General features: G+C 39.5%; 1 protein-coding gene across 1 annotated transcript; it reads right to left on the bottom strand.

Annotated features, from left to right (window-relative positions):
• Nucleotides 1-11,302: 11,302 nt before the first annotated feature.
• On the bottom strand, nucleotides 11,303-18,119 carry golt1a (golgi transport 1A). The gene is made up of 5 exons (XM_034869179.1): nucleotides 17,990-18,119; nucleotides 16,705-16,796; nucleotides 12,088-12,266; nucleotides 11,458-11,521; nucleotides 11,303-11,335 (listed from the first exon to the last, which is right to left on the bottom strand). Exons 1-5 carry the CDS (start codon nucleotides 18,012-18,014, stop codon nucleotides 11,306-11,308), a joined length of 390 nt encoding a protein of 129 aa, XP_034725070.1. The 5' UTR covers nucleotides 18,015-18,119; the 3' UTR covers nucleotides 11,303-11,305.
• Nucleotides 18,120-19,016: the final 897 nt, after the last annotated feature.

The following is a 19,016-nucleotide window of genomic DNA, read 5'->3' as shown; positions in this document are numbered from 1 at the left end:
ACTCATACATAAAGGGAAAAAAGCCCCCCAAAAAGATTTGAGATTGTTAGAATAAAATGTATGCCCCACAATACATCGTGTATCATTCCAATTATATAAAGACAGTTTGACAAATAAAAGGGGCAGTAGGCTATTGATATTTGTGTTGATTTTGTTTTGTTTGGCTTTATTAAAGGTTTTTTCTTTTTAAATGGGTCTTTTTTAACATTGATCCTATTTTAACATGCCTAAGTAACTACTGTGAACAACAATCTTTGATCTGGTCCAGTTTTGAGCAAGAATGCTGTAACCATGAACTGTAAACTGGGCTATAATGTAACCCTGTAAGCAAATGTGCATTGTAAATTTCCGTCCGCTGAAAGTGCTGTTTTTACCGCTGACAGTCTCAAATGCCTGACAACATTATGGAAAGGATCCCTACATAGATAGACCTTTTTGTTAAAGAGTAAAATCATTTTTGTTTCACATGAAAGAGCCATAAAATGCCAAACTCACCTGACTACATGGACTAACTTCCACAAGTGGACCAATGTTCAATTAGATGTTTTAAGTAACCATATCCAAAGTGCAGTATTCTCAGCAGAAACAAAGAATCTGGGCTGTCATGCTGAGGTTACACAATGGCTACCCTTGATCAGCAGAATTTGTGAGCCTCTGATGCGTTATGATTATCTTTCTGGCAGTGATATAAACAAACATTTGCTGATTACACTTGAAGCACCCCAACACTCCATATAATGCCGAAGCCTCTAGACTGGAATGATGAGGTGCTTAAGTTTGTTTCTTTAAGGTAGCTACCATGAAGGTTTACCTATTTTGGGTTAGTATTGGGCTGTAATCAACCAAAGAAAATCTTGGTGCTTGCGCGGAGGGGCGGGAAAAAAGTAAGATTAATTAACTGTAGCCTGCCGTCCCGCAGTACTTGTCCGTGCTGGCTATTTGAAGTATATTTAATCTTTTTTTTACCTAATTATTGTGCACTGAAATGCCACTCGTCTGTCGGCTCTGACCTGCATCAGCGCTCTATGCATGTCCTCGCACGGCACGGCTAAACATCGGAGCTCGGCTTCGAGGCTGAGATACAAATAAACTATTAATTTAAAGCTTTTACTCTTAAACACAAAAGGCACGTCCACTTTAATATATACTGTATTTTTACACATACCTGTGGTCAAGCTCAGTGCCTCGCTGTGCTGCATTAACTCTGAAACCTTCTCTTTGAGTCTCTCACATTTTGGGTTAGTCCATGCATGATGGTGTGGCGTGCTGGCGCTGGATATTATCAAGTTCTTAAAACCTCAGCCCTCCATAACAGCAATGGGCCTCATATCCTGAGCAATAAGGTCGACAATTCCTTCCGTGATATTATTTTTTGCGTTTGGATGATAGAGGCTTAACATCCAGCGGGGTCTGGGGGGGTCTGGGGAACGCTACCGTCGTTGCGGGAGGGTGCGCCGGTAGTTATAAAACGATTATTAGACTATGAAATATGCCAATTCTGATATGTTCATATAGCCTTCTCAAAACAGACAGGGCAACCTAACGCAGAAAAGTTATCTCACCGTTTTCATTTTTTAACATGCAAATCTATAGTTCGATATTACAATAGCTGACCCCAGACAACTCTTTAAACAAGAAAGGTATTATTTACTGGACAATAACTTAAATGTACCCATGATATTTAGCAGTTGGATTGAATAATTTGAAAAAAACAAAACACAAATCCAAATAGGTTAATTGTAATATTCCTTTAGATGATGTTACACACAATTATCCCTTTCTTTACCAGTTTCCACTACAGCTCCACAGAAGTATTCCTCCTTAAATCAGTTTAATTGCAAAACGTCCTCAAAACATATTAACCCACTGTGGTACCACACACACACACACACACAAACGCGAGAGATGGGAAAAAAAACGTCAGGCCTGATGGTACCTCGTGTGCGATGCGTCCAAGGGACGTTTTCTTCAATGAGGAAAACACACAGAAATCCAACTTACAGTTAGTTGTTAGTCCAAGAAACACAGCTCCAACACTAACTAAAGCCACTCGATACGGCAACGTCCTCTTCAGCAGGAAACACCCCGTCATCCCCACCGGTTAGAAATCAGCGTCCTCTGAATCAGGAACTCTCTGCCGATAGCTCCAACTGTTAGCCAGGCACACAAGCACAAAGTGTTTTCTGAGCACTGAGATTAGACAAGAAAAGTGCCATAGTGTACACCTCTACACCTTTGTTACTCCACTTAGATCTTCTCAGTCTCTGTTGTTCATCTTCTTGATTTTGCGATTCTCTCTCTACCGTCTTGTGTCTCCCTCTCGTCTCTCTCTCACACATTCACTTCCTCACTCATAACCAGTCACTAAAGACAACATTGACTGACAACAAAACTGGACAATCAGTATAACACTTTTCAAAATAAAGGACAATACGTAAAAATATTTTTCTGTTTACACCACTGTTAATGTTCTAAACTATTTAGAACAATGTATGTTAACTCCTAGCCTAACGTCTTGAAAAAGTGTTTAAAGCTATCAGTTAACCCTTTTTGATTCTCATTTAAACTAAATGACTTTCAGTTAATTGCATTACTAACATTTTTGTTTCCTACATATGCTTTAGGTAGAAACTAACCGTTTTAAAACCCTTAGATTACGCACTTTGTGGCTACTTTGTGTACATTTGATCTATGTCCTTTCCTTGCATAGTTGCTGAAAATGAGTAAGAACTAACTATATTTTCACGTGTTAGGTCAAAAACTCAAGAGGTTGTTTGAAAGGAGAACACCACTAGCAGCAGTTGACATCCATGCAAATATGTACGCTAACGCAATTGCCCAATACTACAATCAGCGATGTGATGTGCCCCCACCTGAGAAACAGGGAAAAGGTATGAACAGTTTCATTTAACCAGAATGTAGCAAACTGTTTTGTACAGAACTGCATACTATACTACTTAAGATTTTGTAAAACAATAGTTCAGGTGTGTAATGCATTCTCATGAACGTGTTTGCATGATTGTAGAAAAATGTATGCATACCAATAACACATGAGCAGTGGTAGAATGTAACTAAGTACATTTAATCCAGTACTGCACTTAAGTATAAATGTTGAGGTATTTGTTCTTTTTCTTTTCATGCCACTTTCTACTTCTACTCTGCTACATTTCAGACAGAAGTATTACACTTTTTCTCCACTACATTCATCTGACAGCTTTAGTTACTAGTTATTTTACAGATTAAGATTTTTGCACACAAAACACATGCCGTTTATAAAATCTGATGTTTGGTTAATAATGAAACTAAACTTAAATAATTAAACTAAACAATATAATTGCCAAGGGTCAAACTGGTAAACTAGGCAATGAAAAATGTGAATAAAGATTCTGTTTCTGCATTGCCTATTTCTCCCCTCAAAAGTTATCAGAAAAATATGGTTGTGTAAGGTTTGGCAATGAAATTGCTCCCTTGGGTTGGTGGTGCTTGGTTTTGGCTCGACTGTTTTCAAAATGGCCACCAGGTCACAAACATCCTTATTTTAAAGATAAACAGTCGCAAAAATATGAAATTTGTGGAAATTATGCAAAAGCCATTATGAGCACTAGGACAACGTGACTTTAAATTTTTACAGATATTCTGTCCCATGTATAGCCATTTCTCCACAATTACATCAATATGTTTTCCAAGGAGATGTTTTAATTTAATATAGGCTATTTGTTTTATATATTTTTTCTTTTTTGCAGCTGTATGTTATTGGACAGGGATGAAAACCCTGTCTTTGCATTTTATTTTTATAACAGCTTGTGGTATCATGTTTGACTTACAATTGAACATTCAGCCCACTTTGTAGAAAGTACTGAGATGCATATCATTCAGCTGAAAAATACGGTGATGATTTTTGGTCCATATCATCCAGCCCTAGTTTGGATACAGTGACAGTTTCAGCTAATATGACAAAAAACATGGCAATCAGTTCAGTTTAGTCACTTCATCTATTCAATTCAATTCAATTTTATTTATAGTATCAATTCATAACAAGAGTTATCTCGAGACACTTTACAGATAGAGTAGGTGCACAACATAATTTACAAGGACCCAACAATTCTGGTATTTCCCTCCAGAGCAAGGAACAGTGCGACAGTGGGGAGGAAAAACTCCCTTTTAGGAAGAATCATCTGCGTTTCCGAGCAAAAAGAAGCAGTTTGTTGAGAGTGATGGGATTGACACACTGGCGTCTAGGCAGGCAGACTAAAACAAATAAGGAACATTAAACAGTGTCAATACTGTCTTAAAGTCAAAAGTTGGAAGGATATTTCAGCCAGCAACATTTACTTTGAGCTCCTATGCTCAACTCTCTGCATCAACGTTTCATTTGCCTGTTTTGTCAGAGTCATGAGACTGAATTTCAAACTGTGGACAGATGTACTGTGGTTTTGGATGTTAGACAGTTTAACAATAACTCATGTGAGCCAGAGATGGAGAATGATGCTGTCTATCTTTATAGGGGATGGCAAGGAGATCTCAACTAGCTCGGATGATGCGGTGAGTCATACAGTAATGCATGAAAGATGGAGTGCATTATTTTCAGGTTCTCTGCAATTTTTTTTCTCTTTTACACAAAAAACACCCTGATTCTTGATGGTTTTCTCAAATATTTATGTGCAGCATTTCCCTATTCACGTGCTGTTTTACAATTCATTTTGACACAAGACAGATTTTGTTTTTTTCCCCAACGCAAAGAATAGGTGAGGCCATAGAGTAGTAATTACATTAGAAATAATTACATTTAGAAGCTGGAATCTTCTTTGGAATTTTTAAGTTTTTCATAAAAAATTACTTAAAACCGATTAATTGATTATCAACATAGTTGCCAGTCAATGTATTAGATGACAACTGTTCAATTCAGTTTTTAAGCTCTAGTCTGTCTAGTCTTTGCAAAAGTGAAATTTTACATGGCAGTGAGGATTTCCCTCGTTTGTGTCTGCTTCCTATTTTAGGGACTGCTGTGTAAAAGTTATCAGAAATGGGGCTAAATATGCCTCTAAGTATCAATTCTGTCAGTCGGTTGGTATGAAGAAGAATACAGTTCTCTTGATTCATAATCATCTTGTCTTATTAACTTCGCAATGTAATTCCTTGTCATTGTTGACTTTCACCTTGCTCCCCAGTTTGAGGAGTTGCCTGTTCGCCCAAAGAGATCCTCCTTGAAGAAGGAAGCCGGTCCAAAGACATCCTCCATGAAGAAGGAAGCCGGTCCAAAGAGGTCCTCCATGAAGAAGGAAACCGACTATGTCAGGGTTAAACCTGGAGGAGGAACTTGGTCTCTGGATGCCAATGCTTTGGGTCAAAAAGGTGAGGTGGGATACACCAGCAAGACAAAGACAGATGAAGTGGTGAAAAACAGGGTGAGGTTGATGCTCAGAGTTGCTTATGGTGCAGGGACAACAAGGAGGATGACAATGACTATGAAGTCAACTCCCCCTGTGTAACTATCAAACCCAAACACTGAGTTAAAGTTGCAATATGTAATATATTTTATGAATTAAATCCAAAAATGATTACAATGTGTCATCAGATACGTTAAAACAGTCACCAAAGTGATTAGCAAGCAAATTCTAATGGCTAATATACACTGGAGTAAAATGCCAGACCAACCACTGTCTCTTTGGTCTGGGAACTCACTCTGACATGTTCACATGTGCCTTCTAGTGCACGCAGGAACACACGTTTTAATATGACGTCATTGCGTAGGCTCTTTAACATAACTTTGCTACTCATATTATCAAATATGCTTAAAAGTCTAGCTAACACTGCTGGGTGCTGTGTTCTCAACATGACAACCCCCGTGAACTTCAAGCTTGGGGAAGAGGGGCCGAGGGGAGACGACTCCCCCGATATTTTGAATTTGGACTGCAGTAGGTAGCATATACAGTAACTGTATGTCAGTATTACATGTTGCACCTTTAAGTAGCTACATGAACTGCAGGGGGTTGTCAGGGCAGAAGACTTCAACAACATGATAGTGATGATGAGTTGAGATAGTTGAATTCTTTCCCCAGAAACAGAGATATTTGGAAATCAGCTTGGAGCTCCTATGCTCAGCTCTTAAAGCTGGTAAAAGTGTCTTGTGCCAAGACTGAATCTTAATCTGTGGAAAGATGCACTTTTGTTGTGAATTTAATAGAGTTTAACAATAACTCTTTTAAACCAAGCTGGAGAATGATGCTCTCTATCTTTATAGGGGATCACAAGGAGATCTCATCTAGCTCGGATGATGCGGTGAGTCAAACAGTAATGCATGAAAGATGAGTACATTATTTTCAGGTTCTCTGCAATGTTCTTTCTCTTTTACATAGAAAACACCCTAAATCTTGATAGTTATCTCAAATATTTATGTACAGTATTTCCCCATTCACGTGCTGTTTTACAATTCATTTTGCCACAAGACTAAGATTTTAGATTTAGTCTGTTTTTTTTACCCAACTCAAAGATATGTACGGCCATAGATTAGTAAATACATTAGAAAATAATTACATTTAGAAAAACTTAAGAAATGTTTTAACGTAAAAAATGACTAAAACCTAGTTTTGAAGCTCTAGTCTCTCTAGTCTTTGCACAAGTGACATTTTACATGGTAGTGAGGATTTCCCTCGTTTGTGTCTGCTTCCTATTTAAGGGACTGCTGTGTAAAAGTTATCAGAGATGGGGCTAAATATGCCTCTAAGTATCAATTCTGTCAGTCTGTTGGTATGAAGAAGAATACAGTCCTCTTGATTCATAATCAGCTTGTCTTATTAACTTTGCAGTGTAATTCCTTGTCATTGCTGACTTTCACCTTGCTCCCCAGTTTGAGGATTTCCCTTGTTCTGTCAGTCCGTTGGTATGAAGAAGAATACAGTCCTCTTGATTCATAATCAGCTTGTCTTATTAACTTTGCAGTGTAATTCCTTGTCATTGCTGACTTTCACCTTGCTCCCCAGTTTGAGGATTTCCCTTGTGTGTGTCTGCTTCCTATTTTAGTAACTGCTGTGTAAAAGTTAATCAAAGTGGGGCTAAATGAGTCAGTCCGTTGGTTTACAGAAGACTACAGTCCTTTTAATCAGAATGCAGATTCATAATCAGCTTGTCTTACTAACTTTGCAGTGTATTTCCTTGTCATTGCTGATTTTCCTCTTGCTCCCCAGTTTGAGGAGTTGCCTGTTTGCCCAAAGAGGTCCTCCATGAAGAAGGAAACCGACTACGTCAGGGTTAAACCTGGAGGAGGAACTTGGTCTCTGGATGCCAATGCTTTGCTAAAGGACAGCAATATGTATGGTTTAGGTAGAAAAGGTGAGGTGGGATACACCAGCAAGACAAAGACAGACAAAAAACAGGGTGAGGTCGGTGCTCAGAGAAGCTCAGGGCCCAGGGACAACAATGAGGATGACGATGACTATGAAGTCAACTACACCCGTGTGACCATCAAACCTAAACACTGACTCAAGTAGCTGCATGAACTATAGGGTGTAAATGAGTTGAGATGATTTCATTATTGTTGGATAGAAATTTCAATCTTTCTAAACAAGTAGAGCCGGTCTGGCTCTCTTTTTGATGTGGACCCTTAAATCTCCCAGGAACCCTCAAGTCACTATGTGTGAATTTGCCTTTCCTAGGCTACATTTAAACTCCAACGTTTTGGTTTGAAAACAAATATCCTTTGCTACGTTTATGCCTCACATCCACAGTAGCCCAGAATTGCTGATCACCTAAAACAGAGACATTTGGAAACACTGCTGCCACTGGCACTCCAGGGTTGCATTGTATTCTGGACAAGCACAAACGGAGACCTTTGGAAACAAGGATGCACGTCAGTCAGTCTCATTGGTTAGGTAGACTTACATACCTTTCAGTAACAGTTCCACTTCATTGTCAGTCCAAGCTAAGATATCCCTGCTCTTACTTTTCACCATTGTTGTTCTTTCTCCAAAGTATTTTTTTGTATTTTCAATTTACATACTTACTACATCCATGTAGTTTCATTTTCACCCGCAGAGTAACGTCAGACAACCTGCCATGTCCTGTTAATACCTGCTTGCCAATACTGTCTCAAATATTGTCTCAAAATGCCGCTTTAAAATTAAAGTGTTGCAGTGTAGATATAGCCCTGGCATGGCCAGCTACTCTGTTTCTATCTAGATAGATAGATATTTATTGATCCCAAAAAAATGTTGGTGTGATCGGTTCAGGTTAGGCATGAGGATTGAAATGAGTTAAGGTTAGGATTAGAATACCATGTAAGGTGCAAATTTGCTCAGTTCTATTTCCTTCAAAACCTTAGTGAACATCTGCAGCATTTGTTGCAAATTGCATCAGTCAGACAGCTAAGCAATCTCAGTATTGAGCATTGAGCTCAGGCTTGTAAACAGGAGGGGTAAAGTAAATGCAGTGTGGTAGGAGGCATTTTATTGGTTCTTTCCAATCAGACTGCGAGGCAGTGCTTGGTGGTCATTTTTACAGGTTTACAGTAGCTAAAGATGGATATTTTTCACTTCTTTTAAGAGCAAAAACTTATCAATTGCTGTCAGGGTCTAAAGACAATTTCAAACACTATATAAAAAGTGGATATTGGAAACAATTACCAAACCTGCCTATAAAACCACTGTGGATTTTGGAGGAAGTCTCTGATCTTGTAGTTTCCCAAACCACTAAATGTTACTAAAGAGACATATGTTTTTAAAAGCCACTTTCAGTATAGTTAAAGACTAAGTCTGCCTTTTTTCAACTTTTGTATCTTACATCTCCTGATGTCAGCTTGTTCTAGGACAACTGATCAGTGAAAAGGAGAGGGAGGGCAAATGCATGCAACAAAGTTGCGACAAGGACTGAGCCTCTGTACCTGGGGTGCAGGCTCAACCAGGTGAGCTAACCAGCCTCATACCTTGAGCTTTTGTCTTTTTGTGGCTACTGCTTAAATATAAAGGAACTTTGTAAAAATTGTGAATATCTTTGTTAGAAATATTACTTATGAGCTATATGAGAACAGGTGAATTAAGGGTTGATGTCAAACAAACCAGGGTGGTGATTGTTGGAACAGTAGAAAGACAGACCAAACGGCTGTTGTGTTAATATTTTCCTTGCAATGAAGTGTGTTTTACCATGATAAAATTACTGTTAGCTGGAGTCTGGTGAGTTTGGCAATTCTGACTTCTGGGCTGTTTGTAGGGATACTTTACATAACATTTTCAGACACTTAGAATAATAATCTGAGCATGTCAGTGGCAAAAACAACACTTTTAGTGGCTAGAAATTGATGGTCACATTTAATGTTACTTTTAGCATGTTTCACCATTTCTCAATAAAAAGACAGGAGGGTAAAGGTCCTTGCAGAGTCAAAAATCTTTGCTTGTTAATAAAATAAATTTGACCTCACGTTGTTTCAATCACATTTACAAACTGCCTCCAAAACTGTAGTCCCTCATTAATAAAAAGAATTGGATGTGGTCAAATTTCTTGTATTTTTGCGTCCGTAGCAGGCAGAGGTGTTTTTTAATATTTGGCTTCAGTATTGCTAGCAAAGCATCAAGCTTAGCCACCTGAATTAAACTTTGAATGGATGGGGATGTAAAGGTAGATTTTTGCTTTTCTCTTTTTAAGAAGAGGGAAGACAACAAAATCATCCTCACTGCTTGAAATCTCTATTTTGTATTATTTTGAGAAATTCTTCACAACAGATTAATTCATGAGCATTGGATTCATTGTGCAAGATTTTCATGCTTGAGTTTTTTTGGATGACAGAAACAAAAAAAACTGCAAAAAAAAATGTCAGCCTCAGTGTGCAAGGACCTTCAGTCCTGTGAAATGTAGTGGCCTTTTACACGTTTCTTCAACCAGACTATAAACTGCAATATGAAGAGCACCATCTCACTTCTATTTTCCCAATAATTCTTTAGTCACACTTGATTATAGAAACAAAGTTCAGACAGAACCTTTACAGATATAGTAATTGGTTCATTGACCAGAAATATACTGTAGGCATGCAACTTGTGCTTTAATTTTATTCAGTATCATGTTTTAAAATTTTTCTATAACTAATTGTAGTAGTTATTTTTAACCTTTATCTGTTGGTAAAACTGTTTATAATACAAATCACTCTACTCTGGACTGTAAATCTGTTATAAGACATATGTATTGTTTATTAATTATGTATAGCTGTTACACTTTGTATGACCTCTAATGTGGCGAGCTGTGTTTTACATGTTTCATTATTAAAACCACAATAAAAACTTAAAAATAAAATGTTACTTATAGTCATTTATTGAACTAAACAAGTACACTACATGCACCATAGTTTTTAGTAGTTATGATTAAATATTTTGCCTTTTTGGGGAATTTCTTTCTTAATTTAACAAAACAACATTAATAAGCTTAAATAAAACAGTCAATTCTTGTAAAATCAGATTTTAATCATTCTGTACAACTGCAATATTTAAGGTTTTAAGGTGGTGTAGTTTTTAAACAGCTTATTTGATATTAACCTTACACGGTACAAAATACAGCACATTGTAAAAAATAAATTATTATTACTGGTCATCTGCAAAATAAATACATTAGAGGTCTCCACAGGTCCACTCAAACCCTATAATCCGGAGACCCAAACCGAGACCCATTTGAGTTTGTATCCATGGATTATAAGGACGATTGGGTCCCGTTCTATTCCTACAGGTCCTGGGTCTGTTCATTACACTTTTATTTTCAAATTGGACTTGAACCTCAGACTCTTGGGCAATAAAACTGCAAACCTTATTGTAAACGAGTCACGTTTGCCTGTCACCATGACACCAAATGGACATTAAAGCTCAAAATAACGAGTGCATTTGTCATGCTGTTTCAATCAACAAGAAAGAAACATTAATTTACCCTAACTTTCTTGTTAAGGAGGATGGCCAGAAAGAGGGGAGAAGGCTACTGATTTCACACAAAGTTTTGTTTTGACAACTTGTAAATCAATGTTAACTTGTTATTGCAATCAGATTCTGAAATTGATTCCAATCGTCTCTGTGTCTCATGTGTCTGTTCGGACTTTGGTCTTACATCTCTCAGTTTGGCATTGGTCCAGGTCCCAGCTTTCAAACAAAGACACACCTGAGGTTTGGTGTCAGATAAGGACATTTGTGGGTATTTTTGGGTCTGGGCACAATTGTATGGACCTGTGAATACATCTGTTTAAACAATAGTTTAGTTATGGAGCAGTTCTCCCCCTCTGCCCACCCAGAATCAGTCAAAGGGCATCCAGCACTCTTTTCCCTGCTGCAACGTGTTCTTCTGCTTAGACCATGGAGGAGCTGCTGGGGAAAAACTAACATAAAAACAAGAGATTTCATTCAAATCATTACAATTAGCAATCAATATCTCTGAGATATTTAAAAAAAAATTAAGACTGTTGAGTCTTAATCTACAGAGCCAAGAACAAAAACATACTGCACTGAGAAAAGGGATATTCACAGCTGACAGCAAAAATCCCAAGGCCATGGGGAAGAAAGACCTACGGAGGGAAAGAAAAGGGTATGATGGGAAAGAACTTTTTGCAACACATTCTGACATTTCAACTTTTGGGGCCTAAATGAGCTTTTGTGCCTCCTAAAAATTTCCCTCTGATGAAAACTAAGATGATGAAATATTTTACATCATGTATAAATAAGTCTATAAAATATTGTTGATTAATGATTCAACATGGTCTGTGGAAAAATAAAGGCAAAACTGTTTTATTATACATTTAATTCATTTTTTAAATGTAAAATGACAATTTTGGAAGCCAGTTACAATTAATTTCCATGCACATGTGTTGAAAATGTCAAATCAGATGTTAGGTAGGTGTGACTACGTCACTTTTAGCGGTTGCAGATGATTGAGAACTATAGCCTGCATGTGTCCCTCAGAGCCAGGTCTTTCCGTCGCCCTGATTGGTTGTAGGTCTATTAAATTGCGTCAAGATATTTGGGCCTGCATCATTAACGCCCCTTAAAAATGGAAAATGAATTGAAAGGCCCCAGACTAATAAGCTTTTGCAAATTAGTAGTAGCTATGCCAAGCTACCCTAACTGGACCCACCTGAATAGAAGCACAAAGCCATAACTCTCCACCAGCATTCCAATGATTGGCCAACGGCACAGCACGAGAGAAACACCTCCCAGGAAAAACAAAGAACCCCGAAACTTTTGTCTTTGGAAGAAGAAGTGGGCTGTCCTTTTGAAGCCGATAATGAACGTCAAACCGGTCAGAAACAGAATCTATACAAAGGCAATTAAACAAACAAAAATCAGAGGGAACATATTTTCATACTATGGGTAACTGCCCCCCCCCCCTTTTGTTCCCACACCTCCCTCCTCACTCCCCTGTAGTCAGCCTTCCTGCAGTCAGCCCCCTCCCCCCACCACCACTACACCACTTTTCCTCTCCCCCCACTGACACTTCCAGCCCCCCCCCCTCTCCGCTTTACATTCACACCTGGCCAGGTGAAGAGACAGCTGGAGAGGCTACACCAGCGCAAGGCTGCTGCCCCGGACGGGATCCGCCCCAAGGTCCTGTTCTCCAGTACCTCTTCAACCTGAGCCTGAGACTGCAGAGGGTGCCGCTGCTGTGGAAGACGTCCTGCCTTGTCCCCAAGAAGTCGACTCCATCTGGCCTTAAGGACTGCCGCCCAGTGGCTCTCACATCCCATGTGATGAAGGTGCAGGAGAGGCTGGTCTTGGCCTACCTGAGGCCGCAGGTGAGTTCTTCTCTGGACCCTCTACAGTTTGCCTACCAGCCTCGTCTGGGAGTCGACAATGCTGTCTTCTCTCTTCTGCAGCGAGCTCATGTGCACCTGGATGGCGGTGGCGGCACTGAGATAATCACTTTTTTTTTATTTCTCCACTGCATTCAACACCATCCAGCCAATGCTACTAGGTGAGAAGCTACCTGACCACAGTTTGTCTGTCTGGAACGTGTTCTGTCTGATGTGGTGGTGAGTGGTACGGGGGCCCCACAGGGGACTGTGCTGTCTCCTTTTCTCCTTTTCTGTTAACTTTATACACCACAGACTTCCAGTACAACTCAGAGTCATGTCACCTACAGTAGTTTTCTGATGACTCTGCAGTTGTTGGGTGTATAAGGGATGGACAGTAGGTAGAGTGCAGGGCACTGGTGGATGAATTTGTGGAGTGGTCTAGTAAGACTCACCTAATTCTGAACGTGGCTAAGACCAGAGAGATGGTGATTGACTTTAGGAGGAAGGGAATGGCTCTGCAGCCCCTTTATATACTGGGAAGTGACGTGGACATGTTGGAGGAGTACAGATACCTGGGTGTCAACATCGACAGCAGGCTGAACTGAAAGGCCAACAGCACTGCTGTTTACAAGAAGGGGATGAGCAGACTCTATTTCCAGAGGAAGCTGAGATCCTTCAATGTGTGCAGCAGAATGTTGGAGATGTTCTACCAGTCTGTTGTGGCTGTTCTCTTCCGCCATCTGCTGGAGCAGCAGCATCGGAGCCAGCAACACAAACAGACTGAACAAACTGATCAGGAAGGCTGGCTCCGTGATCGGCTGCAAACTGGACACGTTTGAAGCTGTGGTGGAGATGAGGTCTCTGAACAAACTGTTATATATCATGGATGACCCTGAGCACCCTCTCCACCCCCCACTGGTCCAACCGAGGAGCAGCTTATGTAATGGCGTGTTTCCACTGCTGGTAACAGCTCAACTCGAATCGCCTTGACTCACCTCTACTCGGCTCGATTCATTCTACGTCCGTTTTCCATTGCAAAATGAGTAACGCCTAAGCGTGGCTGGTCACCATAGCTACGCGTGATGATGTAATTTTCAACGCAACTCACAACAGCACGTTGCCTACTCGTCACAGCCAGAAGAAATGTTTTGTTTCAAAAGAAGCTGAAGGAAGCAACAAAAATCACCGCTAAAAAAATCAGGAGTTTGGGAATTCCAACAGAGTTCAGACGTCGACATAACCATTGTTCGCCGACACGAAAGGGTAAGTTAAGTTTCCTGGTAACGTTGGCTAACATTTGCATGTGTCAGGGGCCCCGGTCACCATTTACTATATGCTATATAAAGTACATGAACTTTAGCAACCATGATTACACACCATCATGTGTGCTGTGTACCGTTTGTGTTTCAGAGCATTAACTCTTTGCAAAACCGCCGCCGCATACCGTCTGGTGGGCGACGTCCGACCGGTGAGATCTCTGGTTGTGACCTGCTGGGCTTCGTATAATCTTTATGAGAGTCATGGAGACACTTATGACAACGACTGGGATGCATCTGGGCCAGCAGAGCCGGGGGGGACACTGTCACAGTGTGCAGAGGAAGAAGACCGGGATGTACAGGAGGGTTTGATGCGCTACTTGAAAAGCTAAATAAAAACTTTTCTTTGATAACTTGTCTTGTTTTTTTAAAGTAACAGTGTGCAATGTTGGAAACGACATAAAGCCCCTAACAGCCCTTAATATTGCACAGTTGAAAAGTGAGAATAGTGCAGAGAGTAGATAATCTGTCGGTGTCTATAGATGTTTGTTGTGGACACACACTCCGCACTCTTGTCTGCTAACAACGCAGTGATCCGACCAACCAGTAGTCTGCAGGTTTCCACGTCACCTTTTGGGCTCGCCTCAGCTCGCTTGGAACCTCGACTGAGGTAGTACTAAAAAAAGTACCTGGTAGCAGGTCCCAGGGACTTTTTTTTCGTAATGGAAAACCAAAAAAGGCAAGTAGAGTTGAGGCGAGTCGAGTAGATACCATGCAGTGGAAAACCGCCATAAGAGGCTCCGACAGCTTTGATGCCGCACGGACCGCTACAGGAAAACATTCCTACCACAGGCAATAACACTTTTCAACATGTTATCACTGTGTGCTAGATAAAACTTTTAGACATCACATTATTGCACTAAGGGCAACCTGCACAATTGGTTCATTTACATTTTAGCATACATTTAGCATATTATTTAAGCAGTTGCACATTTTGTTTTCCCACCTTGTATATATTTAATTATTTGTTCTTATATTTTATTCTTATATTGTATTCCTATTATTATTATTATACTGTATGTGTATATATTTTTCCCAGTATCTCATTTATATTTATATTCTGTGTTGTGTGACTAATGTACGTGTGCTGCTGTAACACCATAATTTCCCATTTTTTGGGATCAATAAATATCTTTCTATCTATCTATCCATCTTTTGTTTTATTTCTACTGCATATTTGTACTAAATCTTCATTCAGGCCTTGGGTGCCTTATTGTAAAAAAACTTTCACTGCATTTTGTTTGTTGTCTTGTGGCTGTTGCTGTTGTAGTCAAAATCAACCTGTTAACTTTTTTGCTGAACTGTAGGACGATGTCTCTGAGTGACATGTTATTCATGTGTCTTTGAATGGATAACATACCTTATGTCTTTAATGGAATAACCATTGAGACATGGGTTATTTTGTTTTCTGTATACTGACTATGAGACTAAGAATGAATAATATCGATTATATTAACCTTTGAATATTGTATTTTCCTGTGTGCCCATGTGCACAGAGTTATTGGTCCTCTTAATCCTTTATTCTGTCCATACCCTCTCCTATTGCTATTACAATGTAATGGTGATGGTGGACAAGATTAACCAAACTCGCATGAGGTTACAGTAGTCAGTTAGTCTAATTAAATTGGTCTTATCTGAAGTTCCATTCATATACAGTATGTGGTATACAATGTATTACTGTGCCTCCAGTGTGGCTTAACAAGGAAACACAAAGAGGGAGTTTCAAATCAATACACAGATACCCACTTAATTTGACAAACACCCCTTTCAGACAGCGGACGGCAGGTATTATGCAAGTCTACTCAGTGCACATTCGACCCATGTTGGGCGCAGTCATATGAGACAGCTGACACTCTGCTTCTCTCTGCTTGCAGAAACTCAGACCTGCAGTGTTGTTCATTCAGTTTCGCACAGGATTTCACTAAATTACATTAAATAATTACTACATAAAAGTTTCAGTTTCACCTGTGTATTTTCTCTCTCTTGATAGCCCAGGTGTGCATGCTGTATCTCTCTTACCATGTCCATAGCTAGCAATGAGTCCGGACCTCAGTAATTATTTCCTAAAAAGACCACAGTCTCTTTGCATCTGAATGATGTGAAACCATTTGATAAAACAGCTATCCATGCTGAAAGACTGGGGCTACAACTACATAACTTGTTTTCACGTTTTGAGACAAAAACTATCTTGGTCCACACAAGCGTTTTAGCTCCTAGCAGAACTAATCTGTTTCCATATTAACACAATAAATTGAATAAAAACACATATCACATGACCATTCATAAATGGGAACGCCAGTGTAAACAGGAAGCATATAGTCTGATGCAGTTGAAAATCATGGATGTATAAGTTGAAAATACAGAAAATACTTTGGAGAAAGAACTACAATGGCAAGTACATGTACTTGCCTGGAGCGATGACAAGGTGGAACTGTAACTGACAGGTATGAAACCCTACCTAACCGATAAGACTGACTGACGTGCATCATTGTTTCCAACGGTCTCCGTTTGTGTCCGTCCAGACTTAAAAGCCACCCCGGTAAACCAAAGGTTGTAAACTGGTGGTGTTTGAATATTGATGTAAGCCACTGATGGTATGATGTTGGCACTGAGCAGAGGTGTGTGATATGAAAGATTACTCACATTCCCGAAGCCCAGCAACACAGAGTCAAAATACAGCACTACACCAAAGAGCAGGAAAAATACACCAAATCCCATCAGACCAATGCCAATCTCTGAAAAGAAAAACATACACAAGGGACATTGATGAGAAAAATTAAAGCAAGACTGTGGTCAGCTCATTTGCAAACAATTATTTGCTGGTATTTTGTGTGGGAAATATTTTATTAGACAAATTATGAAGTCAGTTCTCAATAAACAGAAAAGAGTACAGTACTTTGATCCATACAGGTTAATAACATGTTACTTAATATGCAAAAGTCTCTCAATGATTTCAGAGGGCTGTTTTAACCTGCAGCCCAGTACAAGACACCACATACCCAGTATATCGTAGATTAATCTAGAAGTGTGATATAGGATAAGGCTGACATAACACCATTTTTCTTTTTGACAACAAATTTCATAAAAAGCTAATGTTAGTCCGAGTTTTGTTAGTTTCTGACATCCGTAACCTCTCTGCATTGGCGTGTCTCTTAAAACATGGCTCTTACAAATATAGTTTCTTTAAAAAAAAAAAGTTCTGTATTTGTTTTAGTTTTTGGAAGTGGATGAAAAAAAGAGAAAAAAAAGACAAACAAAGTTGGTTTAAATATATCAACTTGCTAATATAACCTTTCCAAGTCTTGACTTTAGAAGGATTTTTAGGACTCTAGGTAAAGCATAAGCTTTCTTCTTACATGTTTCATTATTTTGAAACGCAATGAAGGATGGGTAGTCTGAATCATGTTGTAGCCTTCATTAAGCTGTGATGACTGATTAGATGCAGCTCTGACACGTTATCTCTGGGGGCCTGCTGTTAGCTGATTGAATGCTTGAATCATTTGTTCTTATTTTACAACACAGAGTTACTGCAGTCAGGAATCCAGAGTCACGCTAAAAGTCCCTTTTAGCTTCTTTATACGAAAATCTTCAGTCACATGTTTTACTATGATTTTTTGGACATACTGTATCAGACAGCACAAATCTCAGACCTTTTCTTAGAAGTTTTAAACATACCCGCAGTTGTCATTCATTCAACACGGATCCTCAAAGAGATTATTTGATGCTCAAAGATGAGGACCTAAACTGATTAAACTTCAAGTGGATTTATCTCAATGATAAACCTGTCAAGTACTATACGCTGTTATTATCCTAAAATGCAATGCTTGGACAAACCGATGTTTGTATTCTGAAATCAGACCAATGCTCTGCATGCCTCAGAGGTTAACAGATTCCCCACCTAGAAGAGAGAAACTGAGGAAGGACTTACTCTGGATATCTGTAACGGCCACCATGGTAATCACCGGTGTCTCCTCTCCCCTTCTACTCAATAGCTTTGTTTCTCTGTGACAGTCAGGGACAAATGAGTCCTCTCCTTCTCTCAACAGTGACCTTTGTGCGTTGATGTTGTCAGCGTGTGAGGTGAACATTAACCTGAGCAGGCGCATACCGAGCCCCTGGGATTCTCAGGCAAAAGGTCAACTACCTGAGTGATGCTATCAGCCATTTATAGACATTGAATGGATGTATACCTTATCTTGTGTTTGGACTAATAGACTGTCTTTAAAAGTTCTGATTGCTGGGTTTACATGTTAACATTCATTCACAGTCAACCACTTAGCATTAATGACCTGCTTTGCCTGCATAGACTGTAAAAATAATGACCGGAGCTTTCAGTTTGGAAAAGTGAAGCCAATGCTGAAGTACCTTAAAACTACATTCTGTCTAATTTCCAGCACGGGGAGATCCCACTGGCTCTCATCGATGTTTTTATCTTAAATGTTGACCCACTGTGTGTTTCCACTTTATTAATGTAAGTTGGAAGACTTTGGTCAGCTAAAAGTGTCTTGTTCAGTGTCTGTAGCTAGCTAGCACTAGCATTAGCTGGTAACTTAAGATAGAGTTTGCTGATGGAATCAATGGCCTACCTTTACTTAACTTGACTTTGTTAAATATCTGCTGGATGACCCACTTCAGAATGGTTGAAAATTAGCAACTTTCAGCCTTTAGCATTTAGCTTAGCACTGCACCATGAACCCATGAACAACACTGGCTTGGCAGCACCACCCTTCTCACATCCTGTTCCAAAAAAACAAGATTGGTGACGCTCGTATCGGCAAAAACAGCAGTCCACAAACAATGGGTGACATTGCCTATGCTACACGATTGTTACAGTCTATAGATACAACCCAGAGTAAAGGGAAGTCTGCGAAATCCTCATAGCAGTCAGCTAACATAACTGTGTGTATGTGTGCCCAATATTGCTTCTTGTGAATTTTGACCACATATCTGTTTAT

The sequence above is a fragment of the Etheostoma cragini genome, chromosome 4, assembly GCF_013103735.1.
Source record: "Etheostoma cragini isolate CJK2018 chromosome 4, CSU_Ecrag_1.0, whole genome shotgun sequence".
In the NCBI taxonomy this organism is placed as follows: Eukaryota; Metazoa; Chordata; class Actinopteri; order Perciformes; family Percidae; genus Etheostoma; species Etheostoma cragini.
This window is presented reverse-complemented; position numbering and strand designations above follow the sequence as displayed.

Excerpts from the sequence above, each read along its gene's own strand:
- golt1a (XM_034869179.1), bottom strand. The coding sequence starts at position 18,014 with ATGGTGGCCGTTACAGATATCCAGA. Across the intron at positions 11,522-12,087 it reads GGCTTTGTGCTTCTATTCAG|GTCTTTCTTCCCCATGGCCT; the intron begins GTGGGTCCAGTT and ends TTCCCTCCGTAG. Across the intron at positions 11,336-11,457 it reads ATATCCCTTTTCTCAGTGCA|TTTTTCCCCAGCAGCTCCTC; the intron begins GTATGTTTTTGT and ends TTTTTATGTTAG.